Source organism: Poecilia latipinna, unplaced genomic scaffold (assembly GCF_001443285.1).
Source record: "Poecilia latipinna isolate Pla-1442-1.1 unplaced genomic scaffold, P_latipinna-1.0 Scaffold1113, whole genome shotgun sequence".
NCBI classification, from domain to species: domain Eukaryota; kingdom Metazoa; phylum Chordata; class Actinopteri; order Cyprinodontiformes; family Poeciliidae; genus Poecilia; species Poecilia latipinna.
The window spans coordinates 179,454-205,102 of NW_015113729.1; the positions used below are offsets into that span (position 1 = coordinate 179,454).

Here is a 25,649-nt window from a genome sequence, read left to right on the forward strand (position 1 = left end):
ATAAGTGATGACATTAGTTCAGAAAGAGTCGATAGACCCACAACGTTTGTGTGTCTGTTTGAGTCTGTGGTAAGTAGACAGAAACCGTGCACGCCATAGTTAATTTGGATGTTTCCTTTCGGGTTTCTTGAGATGAAAACATTTGGTTGAAAAGTTCATCCCCAGGCCAACCAAGGGGTGGGAAAGGTTGTTTTGTAACCTGCTTGAAACCCAACCTACCAAGGTGGCTGGCAGAGCACACAAGCTCCAGGGATACGATTTCAAGTGGCACATCGCTGCCAGATCGGAGGAATAGGGAGAAAGAGCAGGCTTTAACAAGTTCTTATCATTACACATAACCCAGGTCAACAGAGTCAGGTATCAGATCTGGGATCAGTGCGCTGTAAATTAACACAAGATGAGACTTCCCTTTGTCCAAAGATCGATGCCTTGTTGTTAGAAGTGCAATCAAAGCTGCACGGAGCCGCTGCTCCTCAATCATAAGGCCGTAATCAACAACAGTTTTAAGTGCTCCTTTGTTTTACTTTCAATTAAGCTCTAACGACTGATGCCAAGTGGAAACCTTTAAATACAAATGCTGTGTTAATGATGTGAAAAAGGAGCAAAAACTGGTGCAGTTTTCAACTGCATTTACCATGGCAGTGTGGATCAAATTTTTACAAAAAGAAAAAAAAAATCTTGATTTGCTTGTTGAATTTATTACAAATATTTTTTCTCCTTTAGCATCAAAAGATCAATCAGCTGGATAAACAGGAACATTTAGGCAACACAAACATCTTTAGAATTGCCGTTTATTTATGATAACAGTTTTTATCTGTTATAGTTATGACCAAAACGTTTCACCCTTCTTTATCCATTTAGTTTGTCCAGTTTATCTAACAAGTATGCTTTTCGGACAGAAGATAAACAACCAGGAGAGAAATTAGAGATACACCATGCAGTGGGTAATACCATTAAGATAAAATACATTACTGCATAATTAACCAAACCATTGACCCAAGAGATGACAGTAGTGCAACATTTTGGATGCAAGCTGCCATTAAAAACTAAAGAAGAAATAAGTAGAAGAAGAGAGTAACTTTGAGCCATTTGAGTCACAACCAAATGCAAAAGGAACACTATTAAGTCAGAAAATTCAAAACAGAACTCACACAAAGCGGTTTAAAACTGCTGCGCTTCAGTGTGTTTCTTACTCAGGTACAATGTGTAACTTCAGAAATTATTAATTTAAAAACTCCAAAACCGAGGTGAAATGTAATATATTTATTCCCAATAATGTATTTTTAAGAATAAAAAGGTTAATTATTCAAAACATTCTTTTAATTATCTCAAACTGAAGATAAGGTAAATTTGAGCTATGTTGTTAATTTAAAAAACCTTAGAGAACTTCAGAAAGTTTAGATATTCCAAATGCGTCTCTTATTTTGAAATTCCCTGAGCGGATGTTGATTCGGAAACGCTGTACGTGCTGTTTCCTTAAAATTAGCTGCCTAGCAAAACATATCCTGTGTTCTTACATAAAAGTTTACTTCGGAGCCCAAAAGAAAAACACATTTAGTTTCCAGTCTGAGGGTTTCCAGGCGATATGTCGCGACATTCGTGAGTCAGCTCCGGCTTTTACATTTTCACGTCACTTTAATTGGGGAGAAGCACTGCAGGAAATTAGCTCGCTAGCTTCCTGACAACCGAGGAGGATTATGAGGTTCATGCTTCCGTTTTTATGCTCATTTTAAATCATCCTGTGGAAATGGACACCGAGCCGATAGTAATCCGTATAAAGACACCTTTAGGGGACATGGACTCGTCTGTGGACTATCCATCTGTGTTGAACTTCAACGACTTGCTGGTGAGTCGGCTAATAGATAACACAGTTTTTCTACATTTATGTCATTTGAATCCACCTATATCTGTTCTATATGAGCGTATCGAGTTCTTGTACATTTATTTTTCTCTAGACTTGTAAAATCTCAGGAGGTGTCATTATATAATAAGTCGCTGTTATTCTAGTTAAAATCTTTGTAATTCACTCTGCCAAACATTTTAGGTCGCAATCAGAGACGTGATGCCTGAAGCCACTGTCACGGCGTTTGAATGTAAGTTCCTCTTTCTATTTGTAGTATCAGAAACTACAAATAGGACTAAAACATTCCATTCTGGAAACAGCCTGTGTAGATAACTATCATAAAATTATTCGAGTTTATTTGATAGCTCAGATTTCTATATTTCTGCCTATGCATGATGCTTAACTATCTGTCACTAAATGAGATTCATATGTTTGTGAAGAGGTTAGGAAAACCAAATGCCATGGAAGTCTATTGTCTTGCTGTATCGAACAGTATGAATATTACTGTGACATTGCTATTTTTTTGTTTTATAATGGTTTTGGATCGGTATCAGTTCTTACATACATTAACAGTGTTAGTGTGCTGACAGACTCTCACTGAGTGGCAGAACAACACCAGCAAAAGAGTCCAGCTAATTTGTACTTTTACAAAATACACTGTGTGCATAATTATTTAGCAAGTTGTACTGTTGAGGACTGCTTTTAATATTGAACAATGGCAGGTCTCTGTATCCAAAGCAATAAACTTCAGATCTGTATATTTAATACGGAACCTTGAGTTGTTTTACTGTAGAAGAATTTGTGTAAATTAAATGAGAAGGGAACCAGTCGTAGTGTGCAGAATTACTATATAACTTAATGAAAAGCATGCATTTTTATTCTATCCTAAGGATAAAAACGTGAACTCATTACTCAGAATTTGATCAATACAGGCATTGTTACAACATATGCATGTATTAACTGCAAATATTATGTATGAGTTTGTAAGAGTTTGGTTAATTTGCATTCACATTTAAATCTGTAAATAGATTTAAAAAAAAAAAAAAGCAGAATGTTGCCCAAAGTCAGCATGATGAACACAAACAGGTATACAGACAGTATGTCAAATGTTGATCTAAAACTTTCCTCAGACATTTATTAACTTGATAAAACAGGAGAAAGACGATCTGTCTAAGTTCAGAAAGTCCATTCAGCAGATCACATAATACCGCAGCAGTGCACCTACATCCGTTTCATACCCATAGCATATTTATCTATTTATTTCTCTTCATGGTTCTGTAAAGAAAACACATTCATAATAATTAATTCAGTCTGGCGCATAAGATAAGATTTACTTTTCCATATTATCCTCTTTTTCCATTGATGTTCTAATTATCATTTTGACTGCCATAACTGTCATGTTGCATCAGTTCCTCAGGGAACAATATGAGCAGGCGGTAGTCATTGCATATAAACATCAGCTCTCAAAGTGTGTATGTGGAGGCTCAATTTTTACTGCGCTTAATTTAATATACTTAGTCTTATAATCTATGACTCACTGCTCTCTATTTGTGTTTCCCTTTTGTGTTTAGATGAAGATGAGGTGGGAGACAGAATTACTGTAAGAAGTGACGAAGAACTCAAAGCTATGTTGTCATATGTGAGTACATTAATGAAAATACATCAAAACAACATTTAATTAATTGTTGTTATATCTGTGCACCATGTAGGTGAAATATCAAACCATCCAATTCATGTTTGTCCCTAAAGACAAACGATCAGATTCAACTGACTTTAATAACTCTCCATGTCTAGTGTGCAAAGTGACATGTTTGCTAGAAAGTATTTTAAGGACAGACAAATAATCGATCATATGAATAAATTTGACTTTTTCCATAATCTCTGAGTTAACATCTATGAGCTGGAAACTTGAAACAAATATAACACAGCTGCCACTCAAGTAGTTTGGTAAAAACCGTCTTTAAAAACAAAGTTGTAGGCAGCAGAAATGCTCTCTTCCACAATAACACAGCTACCCTCTCAGCGATGCCGTCTAATTCAGTGTATTTTTCTATTCCACCATAGTTACTGATCATGCCACGGACAGTAAGAGTAATGGCATGTAATGAGTTTCTGTATGAGGTACACTGAAAGCTAAATGAACTGTCAATTTTTATTATTTATTATTCAGTAGTTAAAGTTTTGCCTCATTAAAGAGCAGCCCCCCTGGGCTGCAGAATTGTTCAAAATCTACTTTCATCTGTGGATGTCTTTTACCCCCCATCAGCTCACAATGATGCTGCTACTGCCACAGGCACAATTTACACTCCTTGTTTTTTTGGCCATTTTTATCACTTATGGTTGCTTTTTAATCATTATGTAGCATAGGGTAGCAATGTGATTAGACAGGAAAAGAGGCAGATGTTATAAGGAGACGGAGAAAGTATTGACCTAAGCCACAATCATGTTTTAGTTGATGCCATCAGCGCGGTACTTCTGCTGTTTTGTCCTATGTGTGGTGTGTCCTGTTATATGTATTTTATCCACCAATCAAAACAGAGACTTAACATAATTTAAGAACTGAGTATTCAAACAATCTGGACAATCAGAAATGGTAGTAAACTGCACATTTTGATGTAGGATACATATTGATTCCTGATTGACCAAAATTTCTCAACTCGTCATCTAATAGTGTACCTGGTTTCTTCCAAATGGACATAAATTATAACTTTTCTGATCTATTCACATTACATTAGGTGTGAAAGGTTCCTTACATTTGGGAAGAAAAGGCCTCCTAACTAAAAGACAGCAAAAAGTTTGCACAATTTTATTGGCAGCTGATTTTTTAGAAATTCAATTAATTCATTAAGAAATACTTTGCCCAAACCTGAGCTGGGTATTATGAAAAATTAACTTTTTACAAACTACTTTTCAGTTCAATACTCCTAAGAAAGGCTGTAGACAACATAATGGAGGAGCACTGTTGTGATAATATGCTGAAGGCGGAGTCTTGGAAAGAGCAGGAGCTTCTTAAAGACACAGAACTCAATTTCAAAGTGTCAATTTAGGAAGTCAAATCTCTCTGAAGTCATTTTTTATATCTACATAAATGCTTTGCTTCATATGTATATATTTTAAATATCATTGCAGTACGTTTCTCCATCCACATCCATACATCCATCCCAATATTGTAGTCACACATTCCATATTTAAAGTTCTAGCAAAGCGTGAATATTTGCTCTACATTTATAAAATGTAGCCAAAAAGGGACTTAGAACTTTTGAGAGATTTAAGTCGGAAAAATTTTTGGCTTACAACATAAACATGTAGGAACTTTGCATATATTTTCTTTCTCTTTTTATTTATCAGTGCCAATCACATTCTGAGCATTTTTTCATACACTTAGTGCTTTATACAGATGTGACGTGGCTGAACGTGATGTACGACCCTGACCTCCAAACTTTCTACCGATCACAAATATTATGTATTCACGCTGCACTTCTGTGGCCACACATTTAAAAACTCATTTGTTCATGAATTTTTGCCAAATGAATCCAAGAGTTCTGTAATGGCTTTCCACTCATGGGACCGCCCGATGTACAAAAAGCTGCTGATCACCTGGAAAATACCGAACACACTGGAATATAATTTAAACCACTCAAGTACATGTACTTTAAATGCATTTTTTATTTCCGTTTGTGGTTGTTTGCTGTGGTTGCCACTTGGCCCTCCGCAGATATCCCAGTGGATTTTGACTTCAGTGTTATTAATTCCAGGTGAGCAGACAGCCATTATTTGAAATTAATAGGAATTACAGGAAACAGCATGTTGGGTCAGAGGTGGGGGTAATTCATTTAGTCTGTCATGTTGTGAATGCAGGTGTTTCTGTCTGGATACTTCTGATTTGGAAAAATATATATATAATTACTTTTAAACATTTTCAAAATCAATTTTTCTTTTTTTTCCCTTTCCCAAGATCTCTGCTTGCCAAAAAAAAAAAAATAAAGAAAAAATGACACTTCTGGTTGCTCAAATTAATGCTCAAATTCACAAGTTAATTAACGGGAGTGTGCAGAGGGCGTCTGTTCTAAAAAGTCTTCCACTTCTTTGCAAACATTGATTGCTGCTACATGCTCCTGTGAGACCGGCTCGACTTCCAGGCATCTCTAATCATTGTTCGACACCTTGAAAGACAGACGCCCCTATTCAAAGTTAAAGACTGGTCTATGTCAGGCGCTAAAATAAAACATGTGACCCCTCCTGCCCCACCATCCACTCCTCATGCGGCACCCCCCTGGAGGTAGTGACTCTAATTCCATCGTTTTTACTCCCGTTTCCCCCTTACTCGGCTAATGATGATGAGACCCACACTTCTCTCGTGTGTCCCTTAAGGCTTAGCGATACCGTTTGAGTTCGGACACTGTTTAGTTATTGGCCAACAATGGAGAGTGTCTTTTAATAACACACCTACTAAAGATTAGGTGGTAATTGCGGCTTTAATCAATAAGCCAGCTGAGCGGAAAATTAAAGGTACACGAAGCCCGATCTGCTTCCACAACCTCAACACACATTGCATTTTTTTTCCCCTTCTTCTTCTTCTTCTTCCTCTTCTTCTTCTTCTTTTTTTGGTATTAGGCCGTATTGTTCAGATGTGGCCTAGTGAAAGTGCTGGAGGGTAAAAGCAGAGGGCTAGGAGCGAGGAGGGGATCTGACAGTGATAAATAGGCCTTTTAATAACAGCTGTGCCACTTGGGTAGCCATTCTGATCCATTCCCATCCAAGCCGGTCCCATCGTCCTCCCTCCCTCCTTCACAATGAGAGAGCAGATTTACATATTGCTGTGGCGACTGCCTTTATTCACCCTGGATAGAAAATTAAACACAATGATCTCATGTAGGTTTCCTCTTCATACAAACATTGCACTGTTTTTGGTATTTTTAGGCGTTTGGATAGAAATCTTGAAAAGGAAAACTCAAGCGCACACCCACCCACAAATGTTTCCACGCGCAGAAGCTCACACTTTAACAGATGGTTTGTTTAACTGAAACATCAATTATTGCATTGCCTTGGCAAGCAGCTGAGAGGCTCCAGAGTGCGTCTGCTCGTGTTAGTCCTGTAGGATATGAGTGTTTGGTGAGCTGCTGACCTGGAGGAGAAAAGGGTTAATGCTACACTCCCTCAGAACAAGCCCACAGGGCATTGGACCTCATCGGCAACAGATTTCAGCACAGCATGCTCACTTTTCTTTTTTTTTGAAGATGCTTTGGACTTATTCTAACCTAGCTAGGAAAACATCTCTTTTCCTCAAATTTTAACCTAATTATAATAAACATTCAAGGATGTTTAAGTTGTCTTTTTGTGCATTAATGGTCAAGCCAGTGTTATTCTTAAATATGTTATTTTTTTTCTTCTTCTTGATTTTAGTACTGCAACACAATGAATGAACAGCGCATGAATGGACTGATGCCAGACCCGCTACAGATTTTTCCAAGAGGTACAGAGTCTTAATTTACAATCACACTAGGTTAGAAAAAGGCTTCCAAGATATTTGGAAAACACGCCACAGGGACTTTGCTGTTTAACATCGAGGTGAGGGTAGAAGTTGCCATTGAGCCAAATTTTCCTCTTACTGTTTTGTCATATCAGTGTTTCTACCACTTTCCATGAGTTTTGCATCTGGTTTAACAGATGTGGAAACAAAATAGGGCTGTACGATATTAGAAAATCTTGCGATGGGCACGATATTGATAAATATTGAAATATTTGCCAATTTTCTTCTTTCTTCTGTTTCTCATCTGTCTTTCCATCACTGTGTGACCGTTAGCGTTTTGAGCGACGTCATTAGTGTCCAATGCGAGCATCAGCTCAAAGCTAAGGTGTTCAATATCACATTATTTATCCGGTTGCAAGTTCATAACACTTGGAATGTGTTTTTCAAGCCTTTATTTTTGTTAATCATGATGGATTTTCTGCTTCCAGTGAATGAAAACATGACTTTTAAGATTAAATATTTAAAAGCTTAAAGAAGAGTGTGTTTAATACCTCATTAAATATTGTTATTATTGCAATGTATATTCCAATTTACTGACATGTGCTTGTAAATGGTTGTAATATAAAATGTAAAAGTTGAAGATATATTTATATAGTTACCCACCGAGCGTTTTATTAAGGCAATCATCGATATTGCGATGGCAGCTGCGATTCAGTTGTATTTTGCAGCTCAAATTAGAAGTGCAGAAATTTACAACAGATCAAAATTAGAGCTGCACCATTCTAGAGAACCATGACTTTGTGATATATTTGAGGAATATTGAAGCGGTTGTGATTAACACATGTGACTTTTTTACTTTCTGTTTTCCACCTTCATGATGTCCTCTACTCTCTCCCTGACATTTCTGGTGTTGGATTCTTATCAGTTATGGACAAAAAAGGATAGGGAAGGTCCATCTAAATGGCCCAAATATTACAGAAAAGATGGTTTGTAATGCCTAGCATGTAAAATTGTACAGCTTACCCAATAATGCATTAAACTGGTCATTGCGATATCGCAGTGACGATTGTGATTCAGCATATTGTGCAGCTCGAATTGAAAATAACATCTTTACTTTGGTATGCAGTGTGGAATATTAATGTTGTAAAGGACTGTGCAAAGTGTAATATTTTTTGGTTAGTACTAATGCTATTAGTACTAACCATCCATCCAAAAGACTCTTATTGAGTCTTTTGGATGGATTGCATTTGATTTTCACTCCAGATGAAGGATAGTGGCCAAAATACTAAAGATCGTAGAATGAGTTTTTCAACCAAGTTGGCTAAACTGATGTCAGATCAGCTGGTCTTTGGTTCCTCTGCTGCAAGCAGCCAAGTCTGGCTCCAATAAACTAGAGCTATCTCAGTGGGTCAGACTAAAGAACCGCTTTGATCAGGAACTGGAGGCTGGTCCATTGTGATCAACAGCCAATCAAAATGTGAGGTCCATGTTTAAAACTACAGCTGCATACACACATATGCCTAATTTAAAATAGAAGAAACACAGTAAAACCACGATGTGTCAACATCTCTTCAGAGTCCATTTAACATTCAAATACCATAATCTCACTTATTTTTATATTAACCTTTTAAGTTGGTATAAAAACTTAGAGTTGATCAAGTTGCTTTTGAGGTTTTGTGGTGAATCCATATTTCCAGTTTAGTTATTAGCTAGCTTACTAACTAGTTCTCAGTTCGTCTTTTTATATTGCCCCACAGAGGAAATGGACCCTACTTGAAACACTGTGTGTCACACCCGCTTCGTGATCCCTGATATCAGAGGATCAGGGATCATACAGCTTTTCTGATCACTGGATGCTGCTGGAAACGGCTTTAAAAAGGAAGATGTTGATATGAGGCCATCTGCCTGCAGGGATTCTGAGATGGATTATGAGATATGTGTAGTTAAACTCCCTCGTCCCTCTTTGTGTGTAGAAATTCACATTTGCAAAAGCTGAAGGATCAAGCAGTTACTGAAAAACAACCAAACCATAGTGATGGATAAGAAAGATGCTAATTTACTTTCGCCAATATATCAACATAATAATCACTTTTTTTAGTGAGAAATGATCACATTTTCTTCTCAACACATCCATCCACATTATCTAGCTCTGCAAGAATTTGCTTTTATCTCCAGCATTGTGTAGCTTCCTCTTATCTGTGGTTTTAACACACTTGCTTCTCCAGTACTTACTTTTTCAACACCACGTTATAGTTTCCAGTTCAAAGTCATACAAGATCGCTGGCCTCAAGGGCGGAGTGATAAAACATTCTTTGTGTCTCTTTTACTCTGCGAGAGTCGGTTTCTCCTTTATGTCCCCGCTGCAACTCTGTGATTGTTTTTTCTTCTTCTTTTTCTTCTTTACCTACCACCAGCTCTCTCAGGAGCCCAATATCTCAGTCACTCTCATTCTCAGACCAACCCTTGTGTCATTTCATCACCTTATTCTTTTTTTTTTTATTATTTATAAAGAACTGATTCCTTTTCAACACATTTGTAAATGGTCCAGTGATGTGTTCTACAATCTAACCAATTACTGTTTCAGCCGGCAAGACTCCAGGGATCCGGAACATACATGGCCTGAAGGTACCCATCTCAATAATTGTTTCGGCTGCCTTACACGGGGAGCGTGGGGGGGAGGAGGAGGGCGGGAAGTTGAGTCAAATGGATTGGTAATGCTGTGTTCCACTTATTGAAATGTCAATTGAAGTCAAGGCTCTCCTTTTCTTTCACTCATTCTCCTTTTTCCATGTTTATGTATGGAGATACGCGGCTCCGTCTGTCAGAGGGCTCGACTTTCTCCTCCTGAGTCGCTCTGGATTCTCGGGAAAGTCGTTTAGCGTAACGGCGTTCCTGAGAAATCCAGATTCCCCTCCAGAGTATCGTGATCCGTAAGATAGGAGGAATATCAGGCGTTGGTTAGAGCAAAATCAGGCAATAAGAAGATGTCATTGTTCAACCGTGACATTGTCATTACAAGCCCCCAAATGGCCTTTCCCCAGACCTTCCCCTTTTTATGTTCGGCATATGTTGCCATTGAAAGTCGCTGCTAATTATCATGGGTTAAATGACTTGACACCTCCTCCATCTCTCTCGATGATCCATATTACATCCATCTGCATTTCAATGACAAACTCAACCCCCACTAAAACACTGAGTGTTTTTATTTAACCCATCCTCAGAGGAGCTTTTGTAACACCCACTGAACTGTGTCAGTTTTTCCTTTTCTTTTTTTTTTTTTTTTTTTTTTAAGGTCAAGGGTCTGTTTTGAGAAGATGTCGTTCTCCAGAAACCTTTAGTCGTTTGGTGATGTTTTCCCTTTTTTATAGTACAAAAGTAATTGGCTAAGAGGAACCTTGTGTGGCATTTAAATGAGGTTTTCCTGGGCACTAATTAAAGGGAGAATCCCCGAGCTTTTGTGAGCCCAACACATTGGTCTTTTGACCTCAATTTAGGAGTTATTTTTAGTGTTCCCTTTCCAGGGTCTCATCTCTTGATTTTTCTTTTTTAATCTATATCTGGGCTGATTATGAAGTGCTCTTGAATAAACAGATACAGTTGGATAGACGTAGAAAGTAGGGAATAAAGTCCCCAGTGAGGCATAACATTTTAATACCTTAACTTGCCGATTTATTGTAATCAGTTTTATTTTCTCTAGTGTAAAGCCACATTTCTGTACATTAATTTTTCCCTTTCTTCGCCTCTTTTCTTGCTTCTCTTCTCATGAAAACACTGCACGTTTTATTGTTCATGAACATTTCCACCTGCGTTTCCATCTGCTTGTCTTTCTCTTCGTGTATTAGTTTGTTTTTGTCACATTTGTGTTTGCTCACCTTCAGGTTAACACGAGGCCCAGCCCAGCCAACGACTGCACTCAGGTTGTCCCAGACTCCTTAGCCAACAACAGGTGAGTTTTTCTCACCAGGAAGCTGATGTGACAGTTCATGGGTTAAGCTGCAGCTGCTTGGAGGATAGAAAAGTTGAGAAACATTTGGTTTCCTTTGTCCAGTTTGAAGAAGTCATCTGCTGAGTTGAAGACAATCTTGACGAACGGGCAGGTGAGTCGTCAAAAAATATATATGCTCCGCAATATGGCATTGGCAGCTAATTTTCAGACTGTGACGAAAGAAAACTTTCTGCTCACCTATTTTTCATTCTCACATTCATAGTCAGGTATTAGTCTGCTTGCGAGGAAGAAAATTAAGACCTCAGCCTCTCGGGTTTCTTCTGTAAACCGACGAACTAATAGATTTGTTGCCTCCCATCTCTTTCACGTCTTTTATCCATTTATTTTCTCTCCTTTCACCTCTCTGCTCACAATTAAATTGAGTTTAAATTTAGCAAGGAGCTTGTTTGAACATTTGCAGTCTTGCTTAAATTATTCTGAATCCTTTTTTTTCCTTCGCTATTAAAAAAAATATATTTGGATACAGTTTGGCCTAAATCAATGTCAGCATTCAAATTACATGCTTAGCTTAATCTTTATAACTATGTATTTCTCACTGGCTGTCTGACATTAGTTGGGCAACATGGTGAAAATATCATGGCAATTTTTTTCACAATCTACATGAATAAAATAATATCTGGTGAGGAAAAACAGTGGAGCCAAAGTGAAATAATGTTTAGAAACATAATTTATTCAGTTTCCACAGTTTTGTCAACATGTGTCAAAACACAGTTCGCATTATTTAACTCTACAAGCATGCTAAATCATTAAAGTGCACTCTAGCTGCAAAAAATTAAAAGGGTATTTTAGAAAAATAAGCAGCTATGACACTTTTGCATGATGATTATTATTTACAAATTTATCATAATTATCACAGCTAAATTTATTCTTACTATTAATGTTTGTAGTAGTAGTCGTAGTCTATTAACTCATTTTCCTAGGTCAGTCACCAGCTTTCCCCTGGTTTTTTCTGCCAATTCATCCACAAAAACCCCCCAGAAACTATTTTATCTCAGCTGCTTAAAAGTTAATGCTTGAAGCTAAAGGAAAATGAGGGAAATTATAGTTTCTGAGTGGGAACATACAGTAGATCTTTAGTGAATCGAATATCTTTTAAAGACGATCCCATAAGCTATCTGCTTTGACAGATCATCATCACGTTGTGATCTCTTACAGTGTATTATCAACAGAGCCTCCCACCTCTACTCAGACAATTACTGCTGTTGAACACCATTCTTACACTCCCATTATATGGAATGAAGGAAAACAGAAAGGAATATAAAGAAATGCCACAATTAAGATACAAAATGCAAAAGTTTATTTCAAGCAATAAAGCAACTATTCTTTAATGAAAGAATTGAGCACAAGACTGCATCATCAACATTATGTAAATAGTATCCTGCCTTGATAATGAGACCAACACCTCAGATTTTTATGTCCCACTTGCGTTACAAAAAGGGATAAATGTTGTTTTGGCATCATTAAATAGCAAAAAACAACTAGTGTGTAACTTTAGAAATGAATTGCTGAGTAGTTCCTCTTTTTTTATGCTTATAAAAGTTAGGGCTTTGGTTAATTTGCAAATATTTTTAGGCATTTGTTGAATTACCTTTGGTGTGAATGCCAGAATAAATTTTTTTTTGCAGTAAATCATTATGTTTTGGCTGGTGGCTTGTTTATGTCTTGACAGTCTTTTTTTGTTTTGTTTTTGATTTTTGATTAATAAATTTCAGGTATATTCAGCTAAATTTTCCAGAAATCAGAATTGGAGCTTTAATGCTTGTTTTACCAAGCTTCTTTTAGATCCAGTTAAAAAATGTTTTTTAAAAGAAAAGCAAGAAAAGACAAATAATGTTGTTGTTTTTCTTTTTAATTCAGTTTAAATGAACTTAAATGATCAAAAGAGAAAAAGGCAGCTTTAAACCAACCATAAGTCTCTGCCTTTCTCACCCAAACCCAATATCCTTTTATAAATTGGACAGCAAGTGTAGTATTGATCCCCTCCTGCTGCTACTCTGTTTTCTCTCCGCGTGTCGCTGAACTTGGGCTGACCTGATGCCTGGCTTGTTTATGGCTTCCAATAACGGCGTAGCCCCTTCTGCTTCACACGGGCATGCTCTCCCTCCATCTCTCCTAAACAACGCAACCCTCCCCACTCCTATGGTGCCATAACCTGCGTACATGTGTTTGCTGCCCTGTAGATAAATGCCCAGGATCTCCACTATCAGGAGCAACTTGGCCATGGAAATGGAGGCACAGTTTATAAGTGAGTATTGCTCACACACATGACCAGCATCACAAGCACAAAGTTACCTGCTGTAGATTGAGATGTATTGAAGTACCTGATCAAGCAGCTGAAATGGTTTCAGTTATGCTAAAATGTGAACTTTTCCATACTAAAACATGTTGCTGTGCGAAGAATCCTCCATCCTCTGATTCTCTGTTTGGTCATTCATCTCTGTGGTCGGTGTGACATCTATCAGGCTGGTTTGTGTCTCCATCTTCACTTATTTATTCTGGTTCGAAGGTTGCAAACCTATACGATATTGATTTGGGGGCTATAAGGTATGACAGCCATTGACTTAATCGGTCTGGAGAGTAGCACTCTGCCCGCCGCCGTAAAGAGCTCCATCCAGTAGACAAATGTATTACAGTCCTGCTCCGTTATGACAAGGTTGGCATTTCTGTTGCTCTTCTATCTTTCTCTCCCCACCTTTTCTTTCCATTCCTCATCAATTCTCCGCAATTGAGCTGTTTTATTGAGATTGAAGTATTGATCACTGCTAAGACTAACCTTGACTTGACAGAGCGCTCTGCTTCAGACCGTCCTCAGCAAAACCTGTAAATTTTCCCGTCTCGGCGCTGGCACAGAACCGCCCCTTTGTTTTCGTTTTACGTCTTTTGCCTGTTCGAACTTCTTTCGCTGCTTTTAAAATTGTTTCGGTAGGCTTCATCCTTTAATAGTTAAAAGGGAATAGGATTGTTCATCAGTTTGGCACCAGAAATGGTTACACTGCACTGAAGAAAGCCAATAATGCAACCCCAACAAATTCTCTGGTCAATTTAGTCCAGTAAAAATCTATATGCATTGGTGCTGAAACTGACATGGTTGGAAGAAGAAGATTAACAAAAAGTACGGAGTTAATAAAGCGGCTCTTGATATCGAATGAGTACTTTATTTAGAAGTTTGTTGTAAAGTTTAACTTGAAGAAAACAAATTCCATTTAAAATAGCTATTACCTACTGATCATTTAATTAGGGTACATTTAATCATCCTTAGCTGTGTTTTGGGGCCAAACTCACCAGGTTTATTTTGCTACATGTACTTATATTCCACCTTTACAAACCCTTTGGTGAAACTGTTGTTTTTTTTTGTGCTTCATAATTAAGTAAGTGAAACAAAGTGAATGAAATTATGTCGAGCTAAATTTCAGCAGTAAAATGTTTGACAAATGAAATAGATTTTCATTTGGTTGACAAACAAAAGTCCATCCAGAACAAGATGTTCAGTGAGCCAGAGGTTATCGCAGGCCTCACTGCTTTATAGTAATGTTCAGTTAGAGAGCCGCTGTGTTTTCATGGAGTATTTATGGTGTGGGCGGACATTATAAGGTCTTATATCCTTGTCAGTCTCTGCTGTTTGGTGCAGCTCAGATTGGGTTCATCACATGTGAATACAACTACAAACGGCTCCCCACCTATTAACCTCCTACCCTATTTATGACCCGGAGTCATTTCGACTCGATTGAATGTTACCAACACTTCAGCTCTTCACAGCCGCATGTTGACCCTGCTCATCCATCAAAGTCTGCCTTTCCCCCCCCTCTTTTTACTACACACTGTTCACCAATCTGACTGGCGTTACAGCTTATAAATACTCCAGCAAGGACACACACGACTCATGGATCCAGCGGGGCAATTAAAAGATCGCATTTGCCTGGCTGTGACTCTGGCGACATCTACTTAGGCACCCACACCTGGTTCTTTAGCATCGCAGCCCATTTTCTCCATTGATTTTGTTTTTTTCACCTCATTGATTAGAGTGTGTATTGAAGGGCTGAACCTATTTGGTTAATGGTTGTGAGATTCTAGGATTGTGTCTTGGTCTCTGTTAGCAAAAATCTAAATCAGCTCAAGTGAAACACCTTCAGAATAATACAAGCCTCTTACGTATCCAGACGCATTTGCACTTACAGCAAAAGTTAAATAAGGGTGTCTTTAAAGTCTGGAAAAGTGCTGAGTTTGATAGAAGTGTTTCTAAGTTGGACAAGAACTAAAATAGCTCGGAAAAGTGTTTGTATTTACAAACCTAATACCCAGTTTCTTCCCAAAATCTATTGAGATTGTATTTTAGGCTTGAATAGCGTTAGTGATAGGCTCCTCTTAGCACAACTTCCACACGACATAGTCTTTTCTAGCGTCCAATCAGATAGTTTTTCAAAGCAAGAATGAACCTCCATTGGGCCGATGTTTGCAGATGTTGCTGTTACATCAGGTTTACAGGTGTACAAGAAACATGTAAATTCAAAGGTTCTGGCTCTGAATTTTATATATATATAAAATCTCTATACTTAATTAATCGGAAACGAATGGGTTAAAGTCCTGGTCCTAGATTTGAACTTTAACAGTACAAACAGAGGTGAAAAGAGCCGACACCAATGGGAGTTTGACTCTGGAAAAGTCTGAATCCCAAATTCTGAGTTGGACAAATCATCTGCGTGTCGTTGTCTTGACAACAGGGTTAAGCACTTCTAGTTCCTGCGGAGAGGGAAGAAAACTTGATAAGTTTCTGAATGTTTGTATTTAGGCTTCTTTGAACCCAATTTATGACGTTTTCAGACAGGATGGCCAGCGAGAAGCACAGGTAGAGTGTCATTTATGTAACCCAGCCGAACATGCATGTCTGCTAGCCCTGATCCAAAAAGGCTTGTGTCCGTAACCCACAGCCCCAAGTTTAGAAGCATCATGAGAGGCTCTGTGAATACTGCATGATGGAGCTTTTATTACAGAGCAAGCTGGAGTGTAAATAAGATCCAGGCAATGGGGCACATTTACTAGGGTCAGATCGGGGGGAAGTGACGGTGGGGGTGCCCATGTAACCTTGTCCCCTAGCCTCCCGCTGTCACAGGCCTGTCACTGTAACTCATACGAGGATGCTGGGCCCTGGGGTGGTCAAGGCCAGCCTGAGAATAAAGCTTTGACCAAGCAGTCGTCACGACCTCTTTTACAGCCCCGATGTACTTTTTGTTCTAACTTTGACCTTTTTCACTATTTTATGTGGGATTTATATCTACAGTTTCCATCTCAGTGTATCTGTTTTTGAACCATCTCTTTTTTTTCTTTTTACGACTCTAAATAAACTGAAATTGCTGCCTATGTGTTATTTTGCTGTGTCACTCCTCTGCTTGGCATTTGGAGGCTTCTCTGTCACGACCACAAGTCATTTGGTGTTGCAGTAATTCTGCTCTGAATCACTCATACACACGGCTAAGTCGGTACATAACATGTGTACCCCTGCAGTCCTGCATCAATTAACATCCTCTTTTTAATTAAGAAGCAGCTGTCATGCTTAAGTGCTATTGATTGTAGCTAACAGGAGGACAGAGAGATCAAAATGAAAACGGGGCCATCAGCTTTCTTCCACGATGAGGCGTACGATCAACATTCTTTCTAGGAAATTAAACATCCCACATAAGTCAGGAAATGTTTAAGTTTATCATTATGCAGCCTTTTCATTTCCATCTTTTTGATTAGGCTGCATGAGGAATGATCATCCATTTTTGTTTTGTTTTATTAGAAAGGTGTTTTTCTGTCACACCTTAGTTACCATCCTGGCTGCACAGGATAGCCACAGTAGGCGTTTGCCCTGTTTGTTAATACCTAACTCAGCCCTAATAGTTGCCATTAATTAAAGTTCTGGGCCAGTTTAGGAGCGAGTGCCGCAACAGCAATTTGACACCCCAAAGTTGGACACATTAAACACACTTGGTAGCATACTCACAGAGGGCCCACTGCATGTTGTTGGGTAAGGATCGCATGTCTTAAACCTGCAAATCAACCGGCCCGCGTGACGTACGCCGAACCCACCTCCACTTCATCACCCGACAGCTGACGTACAGTGTTCGTCCTTGAGGACTGTATGTTAAGAGCTCTTGAGGTATTGTCGGGGCCACTGTAAACCGACCTCCAAGGCCGGTAACTAAAGCCGATGCATGCTGCTAAGGTGTTCGCTAATTAAATCATTAGGGGTCCGGTCGGCGACTGCAGCTTTACCTGCAACTCTAGACTCAAGTCTGGAGAGAAAGGGTTGCCTTGATCTGGTTTTAATCATTTAGTCATTGCTGATTTGAACAACAGAAAAAAAAAAATCTATGTTTACTGTATTTAATAAGGAAATTAGTTTTGCGTTTTTTTGGAACGTTATTTCACTTGTTAATTACAGTGAGTACGATATTCTTAGACAAATAAAGTAGTGATTGTTACAGTTCCCTGTCCAGAACGTTAATGAAAGCCTGAAAGTAGGTGGAGATTTGTTTGCGAAGACCTTGGCATGTCTTTTGTGCAATAGAAAGGAAAAACTGAACTTATCTGTGTTTAAATCAAGAGTGAACAGAATCGTAGCTGGTTGTAAAAACTGACATGACCTTTCTAAAGATAAAGAAATAATTGTATGTACAGTTCTTTTAATTTCATACAGTTAAAAATGACATTGAAAGGCAAGGAAGGGCGTTTTTAAGATTATGATTTGAATATATTTGCCCATTTGTTTTTTTTTGTTTTTCTCCTCTAGAGCTTACCATGTTCTTAGCAAGCGTGTTTTAGCTGTCAAGGTGAGAATTTCTCTGATTGTATTGACTCCTTTACCGTGTCTTTCCATTGCATTTTTGTGCTTGATTTAATAAACTCTACTTTCTCCTTTCTCTTTTTTTTTTTGTAACATGTGAGTACAGGTTATTCCTCTGGATATTACAGTGGAGTTACAGAAGCAAATCATGTCAGAACTGGAAATTCTCTACAAGGTTGGTGTCTCCAGCTCTCATCTGTTCCTCTTCAGCAAAAACGATTCGTTTTTCCTCCTCCTGAATCTTTTTGACCATTTAATCCATTTCATGTTAAAGGGCTCCTGCTTCCACTTCATTTGGTTTCTAAGCAGCACTCCAAAAATAACACACGTCATTTATATTTTATGCAATATTCGGTTTCTAAAACATCAGTTATGATGAATATCATGACACAAAGTCATGTAAAAGCTGAAACATGTTACTGCGGCGGTGTGTGGCTACTTTTGATACTAAATCAGGATATGCTGCAGATTCTCTAAAGGGTTTCCGCTTATTTGTCATAAAGAGGCCTCAAAGTGTTTGCCTTAGAGCCCATCTCAGAGCATAATTTGTTATTCACAATCAATTCCTAGCAAAAAGAAAAAATAAAGTTTTCTTGGTGGTAAAAGGCCTGGTGAAGTTTGGAGGTGACCTCTACACTCAGTCCAATCCCTTCTACTGTGTTTTAATACCCCCAGATTTACTTGTGAGAATATTCCACAACAGGACTTTTTTCATGCTCTTATTTACTCAGCTCTGCTCCTGGGAGCAAACCGTTCTTTCAAAAAATGTCTGCAGAAGCAGGCTTGGTGCCAAGATGCTAGATTTTACACAACGCTGGACATGTAGGATGATTAGCATAGCTGCATTCAATAATTTGGAGGGACGACCCAGTATTTTGGCTAAATGGTGAAGGAAAATCTACCTGGTAAAATGGCAGATTTATTAGATCCCATCAGTGGAGTCGTATTTAGCTGCTGATAAATATTGGCAAGAGTCCTTAAATACAGAAGTATATGCAAATGGTTTATCTTTCAGTGACTAAATCAAAAGGGAGTTTGAGAATACTGTTGGCTGATTTTTTAAATTGAGAAAGCCTCCGGCATTATGTATCTATATTTTGATCTGTTATTTCTCCCTTAGCATGTACTACAAACACTGTCACCATTATTAGACACAACTCAAGAAAATCCCTTCTAAAAATTTGAAAGGATAAACACAGTAGAAATCAAAATGCTTTACAGTAGCAAAGAAAGGAAGTTTTGTTTGCGCTAGCAAGATAGCAACCACTTTTCCGACTTTATAAATAAATCAAAATGCTTTGAGTTTTCCTTAATTATTCAGCGTCTTCTTTATTTGCAGTGCGATTCGCCCTACATTATCACTTTCTTCAGTGCCTTCTTTGTGGAGAACAGGATTTCCATATGCACAGAATTTATGGATGGTGAGTTTTTCTGCTACGTTGCTTTCTCCCTCGCTGCCTACAGCTACGCAGAAGAGACTTGAGGGAAGAGCCCAGCTCCGTCTCTCCGCTGAGTATCCATTTACACTTCTGCAGATCAAAGGATCGCCTGATTGCTGTGAGCTGCTTAGCATGGCTGTGCGCTAAAAGCTACAAGGGCGTGATAAATCTTGACTGAAGTGCATTTGGAGATGTATGCACTGGTGTGAGATCGGGGACAGTGTGGTTCCTAGGCGTGTGTTTGTCTAAGTGCGTGTTAATGCAACGATTCCCATGTTTCACACATTCAGCAGTGCGTCAGTAAAGTCTGTAACTTCTGACTACTTCATGGAACTTTTCTTAACCTGAGTTACTAGTAAAAGTAAACATTATGCTAGGATCAGTTATTTGCATTATAGAAGATGGACTATAGCAAAAATCATCATGTAGTTTGACGTCACAGTCGTGTTGAAATTGGAGTTTTCCTTATGATTCTGGAACTACTTTTTATGAAAAATAAACAATTTTGAAGTGAAATTCAAACTAAACTGATATTTACCTTTAAACAAAATCTTAAGCCAAGGCATTTTTCTCCTCACTCAAATTGTACATGTTTTTTACTATGATGTAGCATTCAGTCATATTACACGGGTTAAACCCAGGCCTACAAACATCTTTGTTTTTCCCCATGCAGGTGGATCTTTGGACGTCTATAAAAGAATACCGGAGCACGTTCTGGGAAGGATCGCTGTGGCAGTAAGTTTCTGAGCCTGATTGTCAGATCAAGCATTTATTTTTAGTAGAGTTGGAGAAAGGGTGGTGTGCGTGTCGGATCCTTTTCTCTCATATGTTCTTATAAAGCCCTGTTAAAGCCAGCTTTTTGACGGAGACGGCCTTGAAGCCGATTAATGCACGGCTCTTTTCCACACTCATTACCCTCCCTCCGGCTCCGGCTCCTCTTTTGTGTTGCTTCCCCTTTAACTTTGTCCGTAATCAAACAGTGACAGCTATTTAATCAGTGCTAATTCTGTTTCACAGCTTTCCCTCCTTTCTACTGCCACAGTTGTTAATTATCACTGAAAGAAAAGCACCCGGGGAGGTTGCCAGTTGTTGCTCTTGCACCACAACCTTTCAAGACAGTTTTGTGTTTCGTTAATTTCATTCATCTCTTTATGTGGCATATCAGCGGTGGATAACAAAAGCTTTGGAAGTGGCTTGCATATTGTGTAAATGAAGAAATCACCGCAAAGTGGTGGAAAAACATTTGAAAATGAATAATAGTTAAACACCCATTTAGCTGTCAAAAGAGGATCTGTCAGGTAGTAGGAACAGTTTACACGAACCACGCATCTTTAAAAACCTTTCTTTCTCACTCGATTCACATTCAAGTTATCTTTTCCAGGCATATTTCATTAGTTCCTTTATTCGTTGTTTAATTGTGTGACTAATTTCCAAGCTTAGATAAAATGATGATTGCATTTGAGAGTCTTAACTTCCAACATAGTTTCCCTTTTGTCACAGCAGTCCAAATCTTTTTTTAATCAATTCACCGCTTCAAGTTTGCACGATGTGAATCTGGGAGGTTTTCCTCCGAGTCTTCTGTCTTACGTGGCCATCGGTTGTGAACACTTCCACTACGGGAGAGGAGGCAGAGCTTTGTAATTTTAACCAACCCTGTTTTCTTAAGCCACAACTTCAGATTATTTCACAGTGTTTACACTCTGACAGAGATTTAAAATCGATTCTAATTCAAAGGATGTTTTTGATATTTCCACGTCTTTCAAGCCTAAACTCTGTATGATGTGTATCAAAGTAGCATTAACCGCATTAATAATACGTGTAACAATACATCAAAATATATATATATTACATGATTAATTATCCATTTACATTGGTGCAAAATGTAAGTATTGATATCTTCAAGTTTAAGATGTTTATTTTTATATTTTTAAATGTTTATGTCTGATGCCTGTGAAAGGTGTGGGAGGCGAAGTAGATACAAATGAAAAATAAATTGTGAATTTAAGTGAATAGAAATCTTATCATGACATGCTTTGTGATAAGGGCAAACATCGTATTGTCATCCAAACAAATTTATATAATATCACATTGGGATAAAGCAGGTGATTTATTCCCATAAACCACACGCAGATGAGGTGCAACATGTTGGCTTCTTCCATATTTAATATTTGTTAAATGATAACCCAAACCATAGTTTTTTTTCTATTTTGAAACAAAAATGGTGTGAAATATTCTAACTTGTCATGTTTATGTTGTTTCTCCAATCAAAGCAGACCTCTGTGCTTTATTTAATTAACATTTCTACAAAGGTTAGTTGATATTATGAATGTATTTGTATGTAAGCACTTTAACACACACGAGTGGTTGGGTTTAAATGTTGTGTTTTCTAACAAAAACCTCCACCTGGTTGAAAACTCTGGTGCTCATCTTTTACTGTGAGACGACCAGATTGGTTTGGTTCAACCAAAGATGTTCCAGGTCATAACCAGGGCTGGTTCTAGACCCGGCTCTTAACTGGTTCTGTAAGAGAGCCGGCCTACTTTTCCACCACCTGAGAGCAGGAGCCACAACGTTACACCAGTAAATGTCCTTCAAACTGTTCAACAACCGGCAGGGCTAGTGAATCACAATACCAGCTGCGGAAAACAGGAGTTAATCACAGCTTTCAGAGGAAAATTATTTTAGCACCACCTGGAGAAATTAAAGGACTAACAGAAATGAGTCAGAGATCAAGTTCATGTATTCGTAGGAAAATAATCGGCCGCGAGCGCAGCTGTAAACAGCGTGTTGACCTGCTTCGACTCTGACAGCTGATTTCTAAATAAACAGCCACTTTTTTTTCTTTTTTGTTACTCTGATACGAGTCTGGCATTGTGTTACTATCGAGTTCTGCTCGTGTGTTTTTTTTTTTTCATTTGACCGATTAAGAACGGAATGAAACCGAGTTTCAGATTTTTATCTGTTTAAAGTCATAATCTCTCCGTTTTCCCCGACCTCGTGTCCCCAGGTTGTAAAAGGCCTGACATATTTGTGGAGCCTGAAGATACTTCACAGAGGTGAGTAAGGTTGCTGCGTTATTAAAAAGAAAAAAGAAAAAACAGGGCAGAGTTGATAAAGACAAGCAGCAAAGTGCTGATGTCGCAGTTCTTATCAAGCAGTTTGTCTCCACAGATGTCAAGCCTTCCAATATGCTGGTGAACACCCGAGGACAAGTCAAGCTGTGTGACTTTGGTGTCAGCACACAGGTACTCTGATTTGTTTGTGTTGGAGCGAATGAAAGAATGCAGGATGGGAATGCGAGGAAGCTGTAGAGTGGAGCTGCGCCGCCACAGCCCTGTGCATTCATAGTGTGTGTGTGCGCGTGGTCAGCTTGTCAATCACAGCATTCATTCTGCACTCAAGACATCAGAGCCATCCCCAGGGTCATCTTCTCACATTAGCGCCCCCCTGTCCATTGTTCTGCGTCCTCTGAAAAAAAAAAAAAAAAAATCACTTGCTATAATTATGACACACACACACACACAACGCTGAGCCGCATTGATATGTATTCAGTAGATTGGAGGGGAAAGCATAGGCAGCAGACAATAGCCTTGTCATCGTGTGTGTGTGTGCGTGCGTGCGTGCGTGCGCGTGTGTGCGTGCGTGCGTGCGTGCGCGCGCGTGCGTGCACGCGTCAAAGTGTGTTTTGTAATGTAATCATCAGGGACAGACCTTCACCGTCACCAAAACACCCAGAGCCGTGGACTCGGTTTTCCCTTTCAGCATCCTGGCACGCAAACAGTTTTCCCTTCTTTGGAAAATTGGTCCTTCATTCATAACCTTCACTTCCTTGGCTTCCTAAAGGTGAACACATGTGTCCCACCCCTCTTTTTGTTCTATTTTTTTTGTTTACTTGTCTTTTATGCATGTAGACCCTTCATCCTTGCCTCACATTCAGTAGGACGTTAAAAAAAAAAAAAAAAAAAAAGCCATATGGGAGCAGACAGTCATTATCAGGGTTGTGTCACTGATGACATACACACTCTGATGCCATCGTCTCTTGTTTGAGGTCTGAGTGCACCCCCCCCTTACATGACAGTAGATTTAGGGAATGCAAATCAACCATATAGCTGCTGTTCTCTTTCTGACGTCGTAAATTGTAAAACCTTTTAGTGTTATTTGTGTTTAACTAGTATAATTTTAAGCTTAGTTACTTGATGTGAAGGAGTCTTTTCTTTCCTTCTGCAGCTGGTAAATTCTATAGCGAAAACCTATGTGGGAACCAACGCATACATGGCAGTAAGTTTTCTACTTTTTATTGTAACTGAAGGTAACATTTTGCACTTTGATTTTAGATACATACATAATTATTTTTTTTGGTTTGTTTGTAGAATAAGCTAACTTGTTTTATCTCGACAGCCTGAAAGGATATCAGGAGAGCAGTATGGGATCCATGCTGATGTCTGGAGTGTGGGCATCTCTTTCATGGAGGTATACTATTTTATTTATAAATTTTTTTTAGACAATAACGTCAAGCTTTTCCTTTTATATCTCACACAGGAAGGAATGTGAAAAAATTAGCAAGGGGAAAAATATCAAATGTAAAGTAAGGTGGGAGTTTTCAGAAATTTTCAAACCTTTTGTGAACATGATGGGAATTTATATGAATCAGATGGAAAATTTGATTCTGATTCTGCAATGTCATATTTGCATATTAAACATTCATAAAAAATATTATAGTAATATTAACATAAAGTTATTTCATTTCACTTGTCAACGGGACCAAATATTTTGCTTCAATAGTCTTGTTTCTTGGGACTCGGTAGTTTGATGTTCTAGAAATTTCCTGCGTTGGAGGAGTTCATGCAGGACGCTGGCCTCCGTACCTCTATGTGGAATAGCATAGCTGCACTCATTGCACTGGGATCAAGTCTTGTTGCTCTAGTCAAGATATTGCTGTAACGTATTTTCCGTAGATATACCAACCTTTTCTTTGAGTAAAATCTGGGCTTATGCCTTTTGATGTCCAGAAATTCCCAAAGAACCTCTTGTAGCTTTATACATCTACAGCTGAAACGTAATATCAACTATTATGTGTGTGTCTGTGCACGGTCATCTTTTTTCCATCACTCTACACGTTGTTGATCATGTTTGAGGGACGCACTGCTGTCTAACATTTCAGCTTAACAACTAGACTTCCCCGTTCTCCTGTCTTCCCATTTGCACTATTGATTTTCCATCCGTTTCTGTATGCAGTCGCCTCTCTGCCATGCAACAAATGATTCATGCCCCTGTCTCACCTTTGTTTGTCAATAATGTTTAATTCAGTCACTCTAACAAAAATGGATGAGCTCAGTATGATGCACTCCTGTTGAGATTATTAACACATAATCCGTGTGATGAAGATGACCCATCTCTTCGTTGCTTGCTACCGATGAATGCATTAAGCAAATTAAAGGAAATGACCTTCAGTTTCACTCAGTTTGGGTCAATCTTTAAGCCACTTCTCCATCTATTTATGATAAAAAGAAGAAAATGTTGGGAGCACCTTCAGATGAAAAGCACCCACCTCGTCAAAATGTTCAAAAGGCGGCGACGTGTCAAACAACGTGTCACTTAAAATAGTACAAGTACACGTTTTATTATGCAAGGCGTTGACTGCGTTGTCCTCCTGTTCTTTATCTGCCTATGTCAGTGTTTCTCAATCATTTTTGGGCCTGCACCCACCTAGCCCTTATTCAGGTCCCTCACCGCCCCCCACCAAAGAATTTGTAGGCTACTTTGATCTATTTGCAAAAAGTCTGAGCTCTGCAACATTAAAACATGGATAGAACTGTAACTACATTAATCATAACTCTTCTTCTCTTCAGTGTTTCTGGTGGTGCAGCTCTGTGCTGCCTTCAGGAGAATGAGACATCAGAGTATCAACCATAAAACTTCACTCACATGGCATTTATTGTGCAAACCAGAGCTTTTAGTGGAAAAACAAAAGTTCCATATCCTTTTAATGCCATACAAATATGAGACAGAAACATGGATTATATCTTTATATAGACCTGTCTATTGAGTTATAGATTCATAGTTTTACT

At 38.6% G+C, this 25,649-nt stretch overlaps 1 protein-coding gene across 1 annotated transcript in view; it reads left to right on the plus strand.

Annotated features, from left to right (window-relative positions):
* The first annotated feature begins 1,438 nt into the window (after positions 1 to 1,438).
* Positions 1,439 to 25,649, plus strand: part of map2k5 (mitogen-activated protein kinase kinase 5) — a 44,808-nt gene continuing 20,597 nt past the window's right edge. Inside the window, exons 1-16 of the mRNA XM_015052489.1 lie at positions 1,439 to 1,846; positions 2,045 to 2,093; positions 3,415 to 3,482; positions 7,247 to 7,316; positions 9,898 to 9,938; positions 11,192 to 11,259; positions 11,362 to 11,410; positions 13,500 to 13,564; positions 18,089 to 18,128; positions 18,249 to 18,317; positions 19,482 to 19,563; positions 20,255 to 20,316; positions 22,589 to 22,637; positions 22,753 to 22,826; positions 23,809 to 23,859; positions 23,980 to 24,051. Coding sequence (XP_014907975.1) covers positions 1,721 to 1,846; positions 2,045 to 2,093; positions 3,415 to 3,482; positions 7,247 to 7,316; positions 9,898 to 9,938; positions 11,192 to 11,259; positions 11,362 to 11,410; positions 13,500 to 13,564; positions 18,089 to 18,128; positions 18,249 to 18,317; positions 19,482 to 19,563; positions 20,255 to 20,316; positions 22,589 to 22,637; positions 22,753 to 22,826; positions 23,809 to 23,859; positions 23,980 to 24,051 — 1,035 coding nt within the window. The 5' untranslated portion in view covers positions 1,439 to 1,720. The remainder of the gene's footprint in view (positions 1,847 to 2,044; positions 2,094 to 3,414; positions 3,483 to 7,246; positions 7,317 to 9,897; positions 9,939 to 11,191; positions 11,260 to 11,361; positions 11,411 to 13,499; positions 13,565 to 18,088; positions 18,129 to 18,248; positions 18,318 to 19,481; positions 19,564 to 20,254; positions 20,317 to 22,588; positions 22,638 to 22,752; positions 22,827 to 23,808; positions 23,860 to 23,979; positions 24,052 to 25,649) is intronic.